Source organism: Ambystoma mexicanum, chromosome 2q, assembly GCF_040938575.1.
Source record: "Ambystoma mexicanum isolate Mex_15411 chromosome 2q, UKY_AmexF1_1, whole genome shotgun sequence".
In the NCBI taxonomy this organism is placed as follows: Eukaryota; Metazoa; Chordata; class Amphibia; order Caudata; family Ambystomatidae; genus Ambystoma; species Ambystoma mexicanum.
Window position 1 is genome coordinate 193,201,138 of NC_090924.1, and position 19,530 is coordinate 193,220,667.

At 45.4% G+C, this 19,530-nt stretch overlaps 1 protein-coding gene across 2 annotated transcripts in view; it reads right to left on the reverse strand.

Annotated features, from left to right (window-relative positions):
• The window catches only part of LOC138569274 (multidrug resistance-associated protein 1-like), a 1,459,677-nt gene that overhangs the window by 1,317,238 nt on the left and 122,909 nt on the right, over positions 1–19,530 (reverse strand). For both annotated transcript variants that reach the window (XM_069647112.1, XM_069647111.1), the window contains exon 2: positions 1,102–1,278. In XM_069647112.1, coding sequence (XP_069503213.1) covers positions 1,102–1,278 — 177 coding nt within the window. The remainder of the gene's footprint in view (positions 1–1,101; positions 1,279–19,530) is intronic.

The following is a 19,530-nucleotide window of genomic DNA, read 5'->3' on the forward strand; positions in this document are numbered from 1 at the left end:
GTGATGCCACTTCCTGTTTTGTCAAGGGGTGAAAGGTTGTGTTCCATCACTTCCTGTGATGTCACTTCCGAGTGGGGTCAAATGACTTCCTCTGATGTCATCAGAGGTCAAGGATCGTGTGAAGTCACTTACGCTACCCCTGGCATTTTAGTGAATTGACGTCCCTGAATAGGGGGCATTTATAAACAAATGGGGGTCTAGTAGAATATAAGAGGGGGAGGAGATTACTCGGCCAGCGAGGATGGGAAAGAGTGGGTGGGGAAGAAGGGGTAGAGGGACTATGAGGGTATGGAGTCCGCAAGGAGTGGGATGGGATTACAAGGGTCGCCCAACAAGTAGGAGGAGGTCTTTAAAAGAGCCAAATTAATGTCCTGAAAAAAATGTGGACGACCTCAGGTGTGTTAATCTCATGTTAAGGTTAGTTCATTTTTAATGTCAATGTAAAGGAAGTTGATATGGAGGTTCGGGTGGTAACCATGATATTGTCTCTGATTTTTAAAGAATGGCGTTAATACAAGAAAAAACTAATACAAATATGTTGGAAAAAAAAGTGCTTAGCTGGCCTCCTTTTCCTCCTTTTGCATATGAAAAGTAAAGATCACGAGTCATGTTTGTTTACTTTGTTGTTTTGTGAAGAAAAATGTAAAGTAGAAGATGTGCTGGTATGTTTAATGTGTAAAAGTTGCGATGTTAAACATATATGAAGATATGAATAGGGGAACAGGTCTCCCTACAGAACAGAAAAGCCAAAAAGGTTACCTTTGCCATGGCTAGTTTTATACTGCTCAGGCCATCGTCTTTGAACACTCCGAACTAACCATCCTTTGTAAGCCAATCAATCGATCCACCTGAATGCGAAACAAGGACTACATTCAGAAGTGAATTTGCTTGTCTCAGCATATTTGAGCTCCGGCAGAAACATCATTAGGGAGCAGATTTGGTTGTGAGATGTTTCCTTGATAGTAACACCTCCTTTGCTGGCAATCTCAGGACCCGGGGGGACTATTTACGAAAAAGTGCAATTAATTGAATACATGTCACATAATGCAAGTCACAAGACGCTATTGGCTGAGGGCGAAGTGGACAAAGGGAGCCACTTACCGTTTTGGCTTTGCTGAGGTGGGACATTCGGATGTAGCCTTTGTCATGGCGGCAGAGATAGGCGAAGTAGAACGGTGAGCAAAGACACAGATAGACGCATGGAATCCAGTAGAGGATCGAGTTGTGGAAGCACGGAGTGAAGTCCGGATTGTCTGTGTACCACGTCAGATTGAGATCCTAGGGGAAACACAAAATATTGTAGTCATAACTCTAAGCAATCCTTGCACATGCGCAATTGTATTTCCGACTGCAGGACTGATTAATGAGTGGGGAGGCCTGTGTTACAAAATGGGCGCGTGAGAGGTGGTCTGCAGAGCGCCCGGTTCAGTGCGGCGTCTTTCACACCTCTTTTTCCCCGGTACCCACTTGTTTGGAACCATTTTATTAATTTATATCTCGCACCATGGGCATTAGTGGCAAATGGTATTTTAACGCGTTCACAGAACAAACAAAACCACCACAACTGTAGGAAAATGATGCACAACGGGAACCAGTGTGTTAGACGTCGCTCCTGGGTTGGTCCTTGCATTTACATGACCCTCTGCGTCAAAAAACAGACACGCATCCTAATTTGCATATTTATTGACGTCATCAGAAGGGCATTCTCAGAAAAGGACATTGCAAGCCATATCATCAGTCTTCCTTACTTGAGGGCATTATACTCAGGGTCCACACAGGCAGCTTCCACGAGTAAGCCAACGGACAAATAACTTTGGGGTGTATGTACAGTGTGACCTGAATCCATTTTCCCGACTCCAGTTATGACGCAGCATGAATAATAATTTGCCCAGGATAATTCACTTTGGTTAAGTGGTGAAACTGAGATTTGGGCCTAGTCTGCGATTTAAACACTTGACCATTATAATCTCAGCTTTAGTTCAAGGAAATATGTTATGGCTTAGATTGCATGAGCTTAAGTAATAGTATATTTTATGGTGATACTTGGAAATGGACCCACATTACCTATAAACGAACCTGGCAGTATGTAAATCGTTACAGAAACATTTCGAGCAAAAACAGTATGGTTTTATCTTCTTTTTCCCCATCCTGAATGGAAGCTTACGGTCGCATCATGAAAATGAATGCACGTCATGCGAGCATAAGCATGACCAAAACAATCGATACTTTATCACACATGCTTCTGGACTACCAGCTGCAAGGCTGTGCAGTGATACTATTCTTCTGTTTTATCCTTTCTCGTCTGCCAGATTATTTTTGCTAATTGTCAGGATTGTGGAATCTGAAGCTGTCCATCACTGGATATCGGGTTTTGCTTCCGACTCTTGACATTAGGACGTTTCTTGTAGGTTTCCTGCTTTCCCTGCGCTGTTTTCCAATGAACGCCCACAACAGATGGTTATGCATGAACACATCTAACATGGCATTATTACCTCGCCCTTGAATCAGTCTTATCATATGCATGTATTTTTGTGTCTACTGTTTGTAGTTTTGAAACAAGGGGAGGTATTTTTGGGCCTTCAGTCCAGTCAGCAATTTAATGAGGTGATACATAGCTTCACAGGTGTTGTTGCGAGAGGGAAGCCAATTATGTAAGCAGAGCCGATTCAGGCCACAGGAGGGAAGCAGGTCGGAAGACTTAGCATGCGCCCTCTCTCTTTTTTCATAACTTTCCTGCATTCCTTTTCTTTCCCCTCCATTTTGCAGCTCTTCTTTTCCAATCTACTGTGCAGCTATATGGGCGATGCGTTGGCTTGCAAACTCCTCCAATGCACAGCTGCCATAACTCTGCAGGATTAACACCAGTTTTGGAATCACGGAATGGAGGACATGAGCAGCATCTGAACAGAAGGTCATGTATTACCCATGTGCTGAGGCAGTGCAATGGTGATGCAGCGGCCTAGCAGGCAAGACTGGGACCTCAAGGAATCCACTCCTTGCTATTGGGTCAGAAGTGCGGGGACATGCCCTGGTGTTATTGCTCCCAAATTACAGGAACAGATGGAATGACACATCTCATGATGTGCAGGAAGTGATACAATATAACCCTTGACCAGGAAACCTCGTGGGAAGTGCCACCCTCGAAGTGGCTTGAAGCAGAAATAATACAACTGATAAAATTATATTGAAAATGAATGTGTGCAAAAATACCAATGCCACTATTTATAGGAGCGAGAAAGTCAGGACATGGCTAACCTGAAAGCTGAGCATCCCGTTAGTCCGAGCGAGCGCTCAACCCGCTGAGCTATTTTACCTCATACGCAAATGAATTGGTCACTGCGGCACATTGGAGTAGACCTCACAACCTAAGTTTAATTGGTGTACGGGGTGGATTAGGCAGGGCAGCTCAGTAAAGGAAGGCTTGGCAAAAGGGAATTGCATCTCTGCCACTTCATGGAAGTCCCCCTCTCTCCCTCAAACACCCCTGATGCAAGATGGCGGCATGCTTGTAGCCGCTGGTGTGCCTGAGGAAAGTCATTTCTCTCATTCTCACCTGCCATACCTTTAAATATATTTGCCCTTTTCCACCTTGCATTCTTCTTGTGCCCTGACTCACAGCCTTCTCTTTCTTTGCCCAATCTAGTTTTATTAATTTATTTATGAAAAAGTGCATACAGCGCTATAATCCAAAGCGCTGAACAGCGATGCAGAAATCAAAAATGGAAAATTACAGAATAAATCATGAAAATAAAGTCGCAATGTAAGAGATAGGGAGGAATTAAGAAAACACACACTGAAGCAGATACATTTTAAGACGTTTCTTGAAGAGATAAAGGGTTTCATCACGAGTTGGGCGGTATCCCGGCAATATTACCGCCGGGATACCGCTAGGGCTAATAGCGTTATCGCCAAACCCCCCCGCGCTATCAGCGCCGGATCACGGGTTTGGCAGAACGGTAATTCCCCATTAGGCTTATTGGGGAATTTCCCATTCCCCAAAGGACCCAATGGGGAATTTTCGGCGTGATTACCATCAGCGGTATTACCACACGGTAATTGCGCCAAAAATCAGCAAATTCCCCGCACATTTACCCCAGCTCATAGCTGGGGGTAAATACTGCCAAACCCGTGATTTGACAGACCCTTAGATGCAGTGGTAATAGCGTTACCGCCGCATTTAAGGTTTACCCCCAAACTCATGATGAGGCCTAAAGTGTGGGACATGAGTGAATATCCAAGTAGAGAGCATTCCAAAGTTTAGGAGCTCAGAGTGAAAACGATCGAAAACAGGAGGGAACATAAAGAAGTCAATGACCAGATAGAAGGAACTGGGAAGCAAAACAAAGTTCGAGATGGATGATACAAGGAGATAAAAAAGCAGACATTCTGGTTGGCCGGGAGGATAGATTATGGGCAACGTGTTTGCCTTGGAAGTAGAGCAACACAGGTTCGAATCCCGGTACTGAGTTTAGACATTAACAGGGTTATAAAAGATTAATAAGGCCGCACCAGTGCATGAAGGCAAGACATAAGAACTTAAATGTTCACTGTTGTTTCACTGGAAGCGAAAGTAAGAGGAGGTATTGGACACCAGAGGAAGACAAAAAAGTGTTCTTACTCTGGAATGTAGATTTGAGCGTAACAGACATATACAGAACAACAATAATTAAGACGTGAAAGAGCAAAAGTAATCGTTTTCATGAGTATTTTAGTTGAAGCAAAAGTCAAAAGGTGGTGGATTTTCCCAATATTAAAAACATGAAATTCACAAGCTCAAATAGTGGCATTTGGGGCTGATGGGTGAACTGCAAGGGGGAACATCGCAACAGCGAGGTTCACTTGCACATCTGTGTGAGTTTGATGTTGACGGAGCCGAGGGAAACTTGGGACCACGATGGGAACTATGCGGAGAACGCTTGGGCATGCACTTTAACGCCACAAGGGAGAAAGATGACCTAACAAAAATATTTATGCTGATATATTCAGCAGGGCCAGCGGTCCACAAGCTCTTCAAGACCCTGCGCCCCACCGATAATTCATACAACACAGCTGTCAAGGCGCTGTCGGATTACTTTGCTCCCATGGTGAATACCGACTACGAAAAGTTTGTCATGCGTACAGCCATGCAACAAAGCGAGGAAAGCATGTACAAATAAAACAGTCGCCTAAGAAAGTTGGCGGCAACCAGCGCCTGGGAGAACGAGGAGGAAGAGGCGAGTCTCCAAATCATTATTGGGTGCCACTCTGTCAAGCTATGAAGGCAAATCCTTTGTGAACCAGGAATTACGCTTCCCAGGATTCTTGAACTGGGACGCTCCCACAAACTGGAAGAAGTCAGGGCGACCAAGATGGAGTCGGCACTGAAGTCAGTCAAACTTGAGGGGGTGTGCTCAGTGGGGAAACAACCCCTGAAAACCAAAGGAACAAGGAGCACCTGGCGACAGAAGAAACACCAAAACCCCTCGACCCCAGGCTCCTGCCCACAGTGTGGGTATGATCTGCCCCACGAGAAAGCCTGACCAGCAAATGAGTACACCTGCACAAGGTGTGGAATTCAAAATCACTTTGCTAATGTATGCAGAGCATCAGCCCCTGCCAGTGTACCAAGAGAAGAACATCCCAGAGGTTTCCTGCAAGACAGGATGGCCCAAACCGCCAACACCACATCCACAGAGTTTCAGATGGAACCACCAGGTGGAGGCATGGGGGATGAAGATGAAGATGTTTTCTTCATATCAGCCGTGCTCACAGTCAGTGGTCGGAGAAAACGCCAACCCTGGTGCTCAGTGACTATCCTGAATACCCCTGTCCACGTACTTCTCAACACTGGTGCCTCGGTCAATGTCATGACTGATGAGTAATACCGGACGATACATGGACCTCCGTCACTCCAAGAGACCAAGGTACACATATTCACTTTTGAGGGCAAGACCCCACTACCACTAGAAGGCGCTTTTGTTACTGCTGTCCAACACGATAGTGTGTCCATACGAGCCAGATTATACGTGACCAAGGTAGCGAACCAAACACTACTTGGCTGTGCCACAGCTGAAGCCCTGAGATTCATCCATTTCGCCCACAGAGTGTTGGTCAACTACGTACAGATGCTGCTACAGAAGTTTCAAGGTATATTCACAGGAATCGGGCAGGTGGAAGGCAAACCAATCCGGCTCCACATTGATGACACCGTCCAGCTGGTGGCGTTGAAACACCGAAGAGTGCCTTTCCACCTTCGCAAGAAAGTAGAGAAGGAAATACAGAACCTAGTGGACATCGATATCATCGAACAAGTCGAATGGCCCACCCCCTGGTTGTCCTCAATTGTTGTTGCCCACAAACCCAAAACAGCCAGACAGTGTCCGCATTTGTGTGGAAATGCGACTGCCCAACAAGGCAATAAGAAGAGAAAGACACTTAACCACCACACTGCAAGACGCAACAGTTTTTTCCAAACTAGACATCTGCTCAGGTTACCACCAGCTTCTGCTCCAGCAGGACAGTTGGTACATCACAACATTCACAACCCACGTCGGCCTCTACAGGTATAAACGGTATAACTTTGTCATCTCTTCAGCTGCCGAGGTATTTCAGAATGCCATACACGGAGCACTGGTGGGACTGCTGGGAAACCTGAATGTGAGCAACAATATTTTGGTACACGCCAAGTCAGAGAGTGAACACCTAGACTGGCTAGAGAAAGTACTGTCGAGGATCCAGTCACTAGGCCTAACTCTTCATCATAAAAAATGCGAGTTTCTCAAGGACAAGATCGAGTTTTTTGGTTTCATCTTTCAGGAAGGAAGGTTATCCGCCGATCCAGCGAAGATCAGAGACGTCCAGGAGGGCAAAGCCCCAGATTCTGTCTCAGAGGTCAGGAGTTTTCTAGGGATGGTCACCTACTGTGGCCATTTTATCGAAAACCCTGCCACCCTGTCCAATCCCCTGAGAAACCTCACAAAGCAATCCACGGTATGGAGGTGCACAGCCCTGGAACGAAGCATCAAGAAGGCACTGTCAGATGAATGCATCCTGGCCTTTTCCGACCCACAAAAAGATATCAATATCATTGTTGACGTGAGCCCGTTCGGCCTTGATTCCAACCTCATGCAGACAAAGACGGCACCTTGTGCACAGTTGCATATGCCAGCCGAGCACTCTCTCCATCCGAGCAGAGGTATTCCCAGATTGAGATCGAAGCTCTCGCTGTGCTATGGGGATGTCGCCATTTCCATGTGTAGATCTATGGGAAACCTGTGAAAGTAGTTACGGACCACAAACCCCTTCTACCTATAATGATGGGTGGTTCAGCCAACCCCCGCCACATAATGAAAAATGGTTACTGGCGCTCCAAGAATATGACGTCAATCTCAAATACAGGCCCTGACAAAACAATGCTGCGGATAACCTATCCCGCCACCCGAAAGAGACAAATGCCCTCCCTCCCCGGGGAGGCTGTTGAAGCAGACAAGCACCCAAGGCTAATCGTAGAAAGCTCAGTTCCCAACTCAATGGGCGTTGCAGAGCTCAAGGCTGCATCAAGATATTATGCGTGGACTTTGGCTCCAAACAGAGACTCACATTTCCTGGTCATAATAGACCAGTGGTCTCAGTACCCTGAAGTACAGTTTGTCCCATCCCTAGCTCTACAAGAAGTAATACCAGTAATGGAGAAAATGTTCACTACACACAGTTTTCCCAAGACAGTATGTTCGGACAGTGTTATTTATACACACAAAGCTAACTAGATGTTCCCACAAAGTAGGAATCTGACCATCTATTGATTTGCTGCAAAATTTAGCTTCCAGATCTCGCTTAGATCAGGATTACATTATATAATCAATTGATAACAATGGCAGGCAAGGGTCAGCTGGTTCATCTAATCTTGCCATCTAGCCCTCCTGCTGCAACACCATTCTCCCTAGTCACCATGTCTGACTTTTCTTTATTGCTCATAGCACAGACCTAGCTCAAGAACAGTGGATCACTTTACAACAGACTTTGCTCTAACATTGTGAACTTGATGATAGGTGAAAGGTCTACACTTCTCAACATCACACAGTGCAGACATGGGGCAGGCATGAGGCATACAGGAACCCTGCCCTAAAGACCTAAATGTATAGAGCATTGCACTAAAAATAGTTTTACAGCCTTTATTGTCATATGCATTTCATAGGGTTTTTGTGCCCTCTGCTGCGGCTAACGTTTACATCTTGCAAATGCACACATCTCCAATTTTCTCTATGATGCTCACCAATCCAAAACACTCTTCTTTACCTATCCTTTTGGACCGCTCCGCCACTTTCGACACCATTGGCGACTCCGCTCTCCATCTCACATTCCACTTAGAATTGGCCAATCTTTTCTTGCCTGGATCTCCTCCTACCTGGAAGGCTGGTCCTTTAAAATCTCCTGGTACTCGCAAACCTCTTCCCCTCTCCCTATAGGGGTCCCCCAAAGATCAGTGCGTGGACCTCGGACCTTCACCCTCTATACCTCTGTCCTACGAAGACACCTCATCCTTTGGCCTTCACTATAACCGCTTTGCTGACGACACTCAGATGGTTTTCTCATGTCCTTCTTTCACCCCAGTAATCTTGGAATAGATTATCAATTGTTTCATTGAAATCTATCTCTGGATGGCCCTCTACTGCCTCGTGCTAAACTCTTCAAAAACGGAAGTCAACTGTCTCTTGGCTTCCAATGCCATCCCTACACTCAACTCCTATTTCTTCCCCGTCTGACCTTTTGCTCCCTCTGCCAAGGCTTGCAACCTTCATGTCCTCTTTTATAGCGACCTTTGACTGCTACTATTCATCACTCCAACTGCCTCCACTGATTGTATTAATCATTTCAATATTCTTCCTTTTCTTACTCACCACTCTCCAAAAATACTCATCTCCAACTTTGTGCTAAGCAAACTCGACTACCGCTTGAGCATACTTCTTGGCCTTTCTCTCTACTCCTTCCTCCCACTAGAGAAAGTCCTCAACTTTGCTACACTCTCTAAAACCTTCTTGGATCCCCGCTCACTTCTATCTACCAACACAATGCTGGTTGGCTCTCCAACACAACTGCTCACATTCCAAGTTCTTTCTGCTGGTCTACAAAGCTATTAGTGGTCTTGCTCTTTAGCATCCATCTAATTGAATCTGTCTACTTACCATCTAATTCCTGCAGCTCCTGCTCTTCACTCAGTCTCACTGTTGCATGCTCCTCTGTGCCTCCTCTTACTTACACTCTTTCTTCCTCCTTGCCCCACTGCACTGGAACAGGCAGCCCCTCACAATTAAAGCCAGCCAGACTGTATCTCTACAAAGCGATGCATAAACTTCACTTACTGGCCAAAGAAGGAGCTCCCCCAACCCTCTCCCCATCCATCCTATCTGTCCCCATCACTCGCTCTCCTGCCACAAAATAATGTAATTGTATAAATGTATACATTACTCCTTTTTAACTTGAAGCCCTTGCCCCCTAGATTATTGCTACCTTTGTAAATCACCTGTATCTTACATATTTGTTTCTGTTTGTTTTGTTTTGTCCCTGGTCAATGTCACACTTTGTTCACACCATCAAAAACAAGCTTACCACTTTCTCTCATCTTTTTGTTATTTTAAGACATTTCTGACTGAAATTGACATCCATGTTCTTAAAATAAATATAAATATACATGCACATTCAGTTCACAAATGTCTTATTGCAGAACAGGAACATGATGTATTGTTGCTAAATAAAGGGTCTGCACTCCTGCATTTGCTAACACCTCGATTCCACCCTATTCATTTAGCTTTCCAACATGCTGTTCATCTTGGCTCCCATTTTCAAGAATAAGAACCTCCTCTGAAATGCAACAGCTGGTACAACACAGACCATGCCCTACTGAAAAGGGAAATGGAGCCCTTGCTCACAGCTCACACAAATCCATGTCTAAGGAAGACAAGGTGTCCTGCCTTAGTCACATGAGAGGTTACTTATGCCATCATTAACAAGATTGCTGAAGTCTTCACAAACTTCAAATAGATGAGATTACCGATCCCATGCTTCTTGACACCAAGCATCGCCAAGATCTGGGGGGTGGCAAACTGTCCTTCTCTGATAAGACTTTAAGATAAGGTTTTGAGGTGTGTGTATTTTACGCATGATTTTTCAAATTAGAGAGTGACTCCAATTTCAAGAGAGTAAAAATTAGTTTTCTCCTCTGCAAGAGAGTAAAACATATCCAACATACACCCAATGCATACGTAAAATCAGACCTGTAGCCCAAAAGAGTTGTAGATCAAAGTTGTCTGGTAAATTCCGCGCATAGTCCAGTGGCCGTGGCCAGCGATCAAGGCGGAAGGTTGCGCCACGCAAAGTCAACCCAGCGCCCTGTAGGGAAACACTGCGGCGATTGAACGCCGGGCCCGCGCACCTTGAAGGTGAGAATTCGCTTGCAATACAAGGCTGCAGGTTTTATTTCCTAAGCAAAGCAAATATTTATGGACACGGATAAAAAAGCTGCACGTATAGGGCCAAAAAGGCATTTCAGCGGGTAGGGTGGTGCAAAGTCACGGGATGGGGCAGTCACCAGGGTGCATTGGCCTTTGGGTGTCGACAGGTACCCCTTGAGGGGTCTGCCCATGTAGGCATGTCAAAGCCCACCCACGCCTCTGCTCTTAGGCCCACCAGGGTGCATTGGCCTTTGGGTGTCGACAGGTACCCCTTGAGGGGTCTGCCCATGTAGGCATGTCAAAGCCCACCCACGCCTCTGCTCTTAGGCCCATTGTGCCCACCCAACACACGTTTACTCTTTCAAGCCCATTGTGTCAAGGCCAAACCGCAGAGGGCACAAACTCAATGGTGCCCGTCTAACCTTCCAAGGACCATCTGCACGGGGGCCAGGGCTCGGTGTCCCGACAACACTGGCCTCCTACCAGGCCTGGCCAGTGGTCCGTGGGATCAGCTGAGATGCCCTCTTGCGTGTCAGGGCGAACAGAACAGAGGGGCCAGTATGGGGAACAGAGACCGCTTTCAGAGGCGGCCCAGGTAACGTCACCCACCGAAGCACGGCTCTGGGAGAGGGAGGCTGAAAGTAGCACCTGCCGCGTTGGCTGCAATAGCCGCCTGTCTCAACCGCCGAACGTTAGGTGTCTGTCCTTCTAGGCTCATCAGTTAGAACAGTGGGGATGCAGGCGGCATGCCAGGTGGGTATGAGCTTGTCTCCTCTGTGGTGCTAGCCTTTCTGTTCACCAAGGCCGACCCAGCCCCTCAACCTTCCGTGGTTAATGATCAATAGTACTAGTAAATAATATGAACTGGTTATTACAGCGCTTAGAAGCGGGGAAGGGGTGCTGCATCATGCAAGCGCTGTCTGAACACCTGGTGATGTTGTGCACTTCTCTGCCCAACATCATTCTCGTCTCTTCACTCACCCACGCAACATAACCCGAGCAAAGGTAGAACACAGCCCGTTTTCAACCAGGTGCATAACATATGTGCATAACATAACATATGTGTTCCAGTGCTTCGAGGTTGTACCAATGCCAGTTAAGCGCTTTACAAATGCTATAGAACATAAATGCCAGACAAGTATCAGGAGTGGGTAAGCGACCACCACCAGGAACGATCATCACACCCATGCAGAGTACCCCCCTCTGCCCTGTAAACTGATCGGCCCCACACATTTCACCCACCCCATATCCTTACTTCTGTGCCTCGGTGCAGTAGCACTCCAACGTGACACAAAGCTGTACACTGCACAAGAAACCCACCAAATCGCCAGGGGGGCTCGCGTCACCTTACCCGAGTATTAATCGTACTGACCAAGAAATACCAGGTGACCCCTGCGGCAGGTGCACAACCCACCGAGCAGCTTGGCTCATTTGTAGTGAATATATAGTCCCCACTGCGCCCCATGAACCTGCGCACAGGACACGCCCCCACTCTTTGAGCCTCCTGGGGGTGCCTGTCTGGGCTGCCACATGTGGGTAGCACTCTGAGTGCGGGAGCTCCAACCGCCCCCTTACAGGCTACAGAGGGTACCCAGATGGGCGCCCGCTCCCCACATCCTAGGCACAGGTGCCAACAAGATGTGGACCCCCAAGGCTGAAGCCTGAAAAATCGCCACTGACGAAAACACCCCCCTGCCGCCCCCCTCCCTCGCCACGTAATAGGACCAAAAACAATTTTAAATACAAAATGCAAGCTCGGAAAATAAATGCCTACCCTACCACGCGTTGTGTTTTATAATGTACAACGTTACCAGTCCATATCAGACCGGGCTAAGAATTACAACAACGAATAAACGGAACTTGCTTAAAATCAAACACACCCTGCACACGTCCGTGGATTTATCAGAAGGGATGTCCGACGTGCATTTCATCGCTCACACGCCCTCTAAATCCAACATCTGCCAACAAGTGCAGCGCCTGGAACTAGTGCCGAGAGGCCAAAACCCAAGAGCATGGAGGACGAGGCAGGCGTAGCGTCTTACCGTCTGCGTTCAGCGGGTTCCATATGTGTCCGCCGGGTTTCATCTGTAAAGGAAGGGCTGCCTGAGTCCCACGATCCAATCCCGATGACCACAAAGCACGCTCCCCTCCCGGCCTCCTCACCCCTGACTCGCTGTGTGTGTGTACGAGCTGCGCGCAGCGCCTCCGTCCTTAAAGTCCAGCCTCACTTGCCCATCACAATGATGTCAGAAAGATGTTATATAATAAATATTATGATGTTGAAAACATTTTATTAGTGTCTTAAAGCAACTTTATTTTTTTTGCGTGTCAATCTAGCAGACATCATAGATATATAAAGCGCCCATTTAATGATGTGTTAATATAAACACATAATTAAATGGGCGCTTTGGTTGCTCACTTAACTATCATGCATATGAAAGGCTCTGCCACTGATAAAAGAAATGTGTTTGTTGGTTCAGATCCAAGACACCTTTTGCACTCTAGTGCCATCTAGTGGAGGAAAGTAGGCTTTTTAATGAACTGAAAATAAATAAAGCGTAAACGGTACGCAGAAGAAAATTAAATGCTGTGTAAAAGCCATAATTACATGCGTAAAATGGCCAATTACGCAGTTTATCTGAAGGGCTGCTCACAACCACCCAAGCCAAATGGAAGCGACTCCTCCACCTTTAGCCGACGTGCTAAAGGCCCTTCAAGAAATTCAGTTGGAATTGACGCATGCCAGGCAGGAATCTACAACGTTGAAAGCGCAGGTACAAGGTTTGGTTGCACAAGGTACGCCCTTGGAAGGGGCCAGTACATCTAACGCTATGGGAACCTCCACAAGCAGGAACCGTACTGTAATTGTTCAACCTCCCAGTAGTGTACCTTTGGCAGCACCAGAACGATTTTCATGGGATCCATGAAAATATATGATGTTTCTTACGCAATGTAGACTCAATTTTTTGTGCAAACCTACAGTATTCGAGACTATTCAAGCTAGAACAACATTTGTGATATGATATTTGACAGGAGATGCAGCAGCATGGGCAATGCCGCTGGTTCAGAAAGATGATCCCTTGTTGTATAATTGGGATAATTTTCTGAAAGAATTTGTAGACTGTTTGACAGACGGGAAGTGTCATTGGCACAAGATAAAGAGTTGTTGGGATTAAGGCAGGGATCACGAGATCTGGTAACATATGTGACACAGTTCAATAGATTGGTGAATGAGATGGAATGGCCAGTAGCAAAACAAACTGTTATTTTATCAAGGGCTAAGAGAGGAGCTGAAGGATGCCATTGGTCAGGTAGAGGCTAAACCAGGTAACTGTACAGCAAAGATAGATTTAGCATTGAGGTTAGATCATCGAATGAATGAAAGAAAGGGAGATAAGAAAAGACCTGAAGCAGTCCCATTTGTGAGATTAGATAGGAGTAGGGGAGGAAGGATCAGTGAGGTGGAACCAATGCAGATTGTAGCGTAAGAGGGCCATTATCAGCGGCAGAAAAGGAACAGTGTAAGCTTAACAATTTGTGTCTGTATTGTGGGCAGGCAGGACACTTTATACGCACCTATCCCAATACTCCACAGAAGATTGTAGGAGGGGAGCGGAGCAAAAAGGAAGCAGGAAAAGAGATGGGCTGGCCTTAAGGGGAACTCAGGTGACAGGCCCGAAAGAATCAAGGTTCCTCAGATGGGTGGCAAACAAAGTAGGGAGTAAGACCTCTCACCTGTATATTTTGGTGACATTATGTTTTGCTATGACCAAGCAGGTGGTACTGGCGATGGTGGATTCAGGGGCCATGGGTAATTTTGTGGATATCACATTGGCAGATCAGTTAGGATTATCATTACAAGATAAACAGCGGCTGGAAGGAGTCCAGTCAGTAGACGGTTCTCCCTTAGTGTCAGATCCTATACGACAACAGACACAAGCTTTGCAGATTATATGTGCATCAGGTCACAGGGAAGAGATTACCTTTGATTTGATAGCAGCACCTCAGTTTGGTTTGATATTGGGAATGCCTTGGTTAGTACAACACAATCCGAGGATCGACTGGGAAAAGCAAACAGTGTGGTTTGAAGAGAAGAGGTGTCAAGATCACATGATACCGGAAGTGGGGCCAGCGGCTTTTTTGGCTGACGAGGAGAGAGTAGCTCAGTTGGTGGGAGCAGTGCGATCAGAAATTCCCCCGCAGTACATGGATTTTGTTAAAGTTTTTGACAAAGGTTGAGAGGAGAAGTTACCTCCCCATCAACCATATGATTGTGTCATTGAATTGGAGGCTGAGGCAAAGTTGCCTTGCAGTAGAATTTACGCTCTTACAGAAACAGAAAATAAACACCCAAGAGAGTACCTGGATGACATGTTAGATAAGGCGTTTATTAGACATTCCACTTCTCCGGTCTCCTCGCCCTTATTTTTTGTTCCAAAAAAGGAAGGGACATTACGAACATGCATTGATTACCGTGCACTAAACAAAGTAACAGTTAAGAATAGATTTCCATTGCCTCTAATTTCAGTGTTCCTAGATGAAGTGAGGGCGGCGAAAATCTATACTAAATTGGACTTACGAGGTGCATATCATCTGATAAGAGTGAAGGAGGGGGATGAGTGGAAAACTGCATTCCGGACAAAGTTTGGGTTGTTTGAGTATTTGGTCATGTCGTTCGGATTAAGTAACGCTCCAGCACAGCCTTTCAGTTTTTCATGCAGGAAGTATTGAGGGACTTCATTGATGTTTTTGTTATAGTCTACATAGACAACACTTTGATTTACTCAATATCTCAAGAGCAGCATGTAAAGCATGTGAGGGCAGTGATACAATGGCTTCAGGAGTATCAACTATGTGTGAAGTTGGAGAAATGTGCTTTTCATAAAACACAAGTAGAATTTTTGGGTTTTATTTCGACACCGGCAGATATTGTTATGGATTCAAAGAAAGTACAAGCGGTGACTGATTGGCCCTCTCCTCAGTGTATAAAGGACATACAATCCTTTTTAGGGTTTGCCAATTTCTATTGGCGCTTCATCAGTAACTTCTCGAAAATAGTCACTCTGATTACCCAACTACTTAGAAAGGCAGTGGCGTTTACTTGGCGTCAAGAAGCAGAGAAAGCTTTTCAGGAATTGAAGGTAGCATTCACTACAGCACCAGTGTTGAAACATCCAAACACAAATCGAGCATTCCAGGTGGAGTCTGACGCTAGCAATGTGGTGGTAGGAGCTATTTTGTCACAGAAGGATGAGGAGGGACTGCTCAAAAACATAGTCCTAGACAACATCGCTGGTCCCAATACTTCAATGAATTTGATTTTGTGGTGATGTTCAGGCCTGGGAAGAAAAATGGGAAAGCAGATGCATTTTCTAGTCAGCAAAATGTAGACAACGTAGTGGGTGAAGTGAAGGCAACGTAGTGGGTGAAGTGAAGGCAATCATTCCTCCGGAAAAGGTCATTGGGGCTATTACTAAGAAATTAATTGATGAGGTAAAGAGAGCCCTACCACCAATGCAACTTCAGAAATGGCAGAACAGTCATCCTGCAAGAATGGTGCGGAAGGGATTGCCATATCATCATGATCAATTGTTTTTGCCTACCAAAGAATTACAGGACAAGGCTCTATACTGTTGCCATAATTCTCCTGTAGCAGGTCACTCAGGCCAAAGAAAGATGCAAACAATGTTGGAAAAATATTTTTGGTGGCCTAATTTGAGACAGGATATGGGGGTGTATCTATTACAATGCAAGAATTGTATGCGTAACAAGGCAAATCATGATAAAAAGAGAGGGTTGTTACAACCATTACCAACTCCGGAGAAATCATGGACTCACATTTCGATGGATTTCATCACAGATCTTCCACCCAAAAAAGCAGTTTGACACCATTTGAGTAGTGGTGGATTTTTTGTCTAAACAAGCCCATTTTATTCCTTCTGTGGGAATACCTGTGGCAGGCAAGTTAGCAGAGTTGTTTCTCCAACATGTGGTGAGATTGCATGGCCTTCCGAAGAGTATTGTATCAAACCGAGGCTCGCAGTTTACTTCAAAGTTTTGGCGTGCTTTATGTCGTATGCTGGGAATCAACTGTGCGCTATATACCAGTTACCACCCTCAAACGGATGGCCAGACAGAAAGGGTGAATCAAACACTTGAGCAATACTTGAGAGGCTATTTGGGGGATGGCCGAGACTCTTGGGTGCAGGCACTATGGTTGGCTGAATTTACTTATAACAACACGTTACACGCTTCTTTGGGCATGGCCCCCAATGAATGCTTATATGGACATGAACAAAACATGAAACCGAAACATTTATCTGAGATGGAGCACATGCCAGTGTTACCAGAGCGTAAACAGTTGCTTCTTGAAATCAGACAGAGAGCACGCACAAATCTGGAACAAGCGAAGGGAGCATATAAAAACAGGCTGCCAAACACAGGCAGGAGAGTCCTCAGTGTAAGATAGGAGACAGGGTTTGGTTGTCAAAAAGGAATTTATCTTTAGTGGGGTCTCATAAATGTATGCCTAGATTCATTGGACCATATGAAATCAAACGTATGTCCTCTACAGCCATGAAACTGCATTTGCCTAAGACTTTACCTGTACACCCGGTATTCCATGTGTCTTTGCTTAAACCCACAGCTCCAGGGAGGACTACTAAAAGACCTCCGGCTAAGGTGAAAGAAGGTCAAAAGCAATACGAAGTAAAACGCATTTTGGACGCCAAAAGAAGACACCAATAATTATGGTATTTGATTCAATGGGAAGGTTACGGGCCTGAGGATTGTTCTTGGGAACCAGCGAGAGATGTGCATGCCCCCAGTTTAGTCAAACAATTTCATTTGCGACACCCGGGAAAGCCGGGTCCTGGGAAGAGCCCTGGGAGAGGAGGTAATGTCAGGAATAAGGACTGGAACAGACATGGAGTGCTAAAATTCGCCTACTGATACCAGGGAGTGCTGTGTGGACTATAAACTGAATTTCCCAGCATCCTTAGAGCATATGGTAGATCTGGGTACGCATGCATTGCCAGCTGTCTTTGATTGTGGGCAGCTTATTAGCAGGCAACAACGTGCAGCAGGTGTGGCTTATTTTGTTTCATGGAGTGGTTGGCGTTGGACGGAAAGAAGAGTGATATGCGGTTCAGGGCTCAGTGATTTCCTGATGGTCTCAAGTATCATGCAGAGCGGAGGGGCTACAACGCTGTTGGGCTGACTGATTGCAGTTCACTCTTCATCCGGGAAGTCCCGCGGGGCTCCCCGGAATTCAGATAAGTACTTGGGAGGGTTTGGTTGAACTCGTGTGAATTTCATGGAGTCTTAGACAGTATGAGGCAGGGCCTGTTTATTTACTTTACATGCTGGAATGTTTTTGCAACCTTGAACAGTATAAACTCTTTAAAGCGGAACCATGTAACTTTGTGCGGGTAAACAAGCAAACCGCACTCCCAAAGAATCTGTGGCCTAAGGCAACACGTGGGCATCAATTCAATCTCAATTAGTGCTGCAAACTAGTTGTTTCACATTTCATGTTTCTTGTATGCTGCTTACGCCAGCGCAAGGGGCCATGTGTAGTTGTCTCATCATGTTTGGAAGACCCCCATTTGTTTGTTTTCATCATGTTTCTTGCTATATGTTCTTCCTGTGTGCCATAATGGTCTAGTACACGTATTAAGGTGCGCTTCATCAGGTTTAGGGCAGGGAACAGGGGTATGGTGTACTCTTGAATCTGAAGTATATGGATTGCATTATTTGAGCACTGACAAAAGGAATTCCTATCTGTATATGTTTAGACAAGGTAGGGATTTTTCCTTGTGCTTCCCCTTTCCTATCCAACTTAGGTGTTCCTTAACCTTTTTCCGGTGTTCCTAATTACCCCACACTATCCACAACCTCTTTCTAACCCCTCTTCCCCCCATTGGCTGCCACATGGCGACCTGTTGTATATATCAGGTGCCTGTGGCAAGCACGGTGGGAGGGTCGAATTCATTCGGCGTCTGTGGTTCGTGTCGATCTCTCTTCCCCCTCCGTTAAGTTGTGATTGTGACAATGGGGGTGTCCCCCGCTTCCCCAATATTGGAGGCAGGGGACGTCAAAAGAAATACAAAGAAAGAAAAAAGAAAAAGGGACCCTGCAGCGTCGATCAGACACGCGTTAGGGAGACGGAACTGAGGCCGCAGGGTACAGGAGAGCCGGTGGACGGTGAAAAGGTAAGCAGGGCAGTGGTGGGGGGCATTTGTGGATGGAGTGGTGATTTGGGGGGATACGAGTTTGGTTTGTTTGGCTGCAGTAAAAACTTATTTGTGGCAAAAATGACTACGGTCAATTCCGCCGCAAACAATTCTACCACAATGAAACACCTCAAATCCAAAATTTCTGCTATCTTTACAGTAAAATTGTTTTTATCTAGGTTTTATGATTGTGATGTTAATTATGTCTGTGTTTGAACCTTTTCTATATTTCTAATGTTGTTACACTGAAACTGATTTTTATATATTGCATGAAAATGTCTTAAATCCTTTTGATAACAATGTGAAAAGTTTCTTGTAAACTGAAATACACTTTATTAATTAAATAAATTAAAAAGAAAACCTTTGACCGCCTAGCTTGGTCCTTTTTGTTTGAATCCCTAAAGTGGCACAGATTTAGTCTGACCTTTTCTAAATGTATTAAACTCCTTTACTCTTCACCTTCAACTCGACTTTGTATTAATACTTTTTCTCAATCAATTCCAGTCACATGTGGAACAAGACAAGGAGGTCCACTGACCCCCCCCCTGATTTTTATTTTAGCCCTGGAACATCTTTTACCAAGTATTAGCTTAAATGATAATATTGAAGGAACTTCTTAAAAAAGGTACCTCAGGCAACCTCTTCGCCTAAACAGATGCTATCTTTCTTTATATATCCAATCCTTCATTATTTGTTCCTACTTTGATGAATGTTATTGATGAATTTTCTAAAGTTTCAGGATATAAGCTAACTTTGGAGGAATCCGAAGTGTTACCATTCACCAATGCTTGCTCAGCCTCTGATTTTCCTATGTTTGGCATGAATTGGTGCACTTCGTCCATCAAATATGTAGGTATTCGTATTTCTAC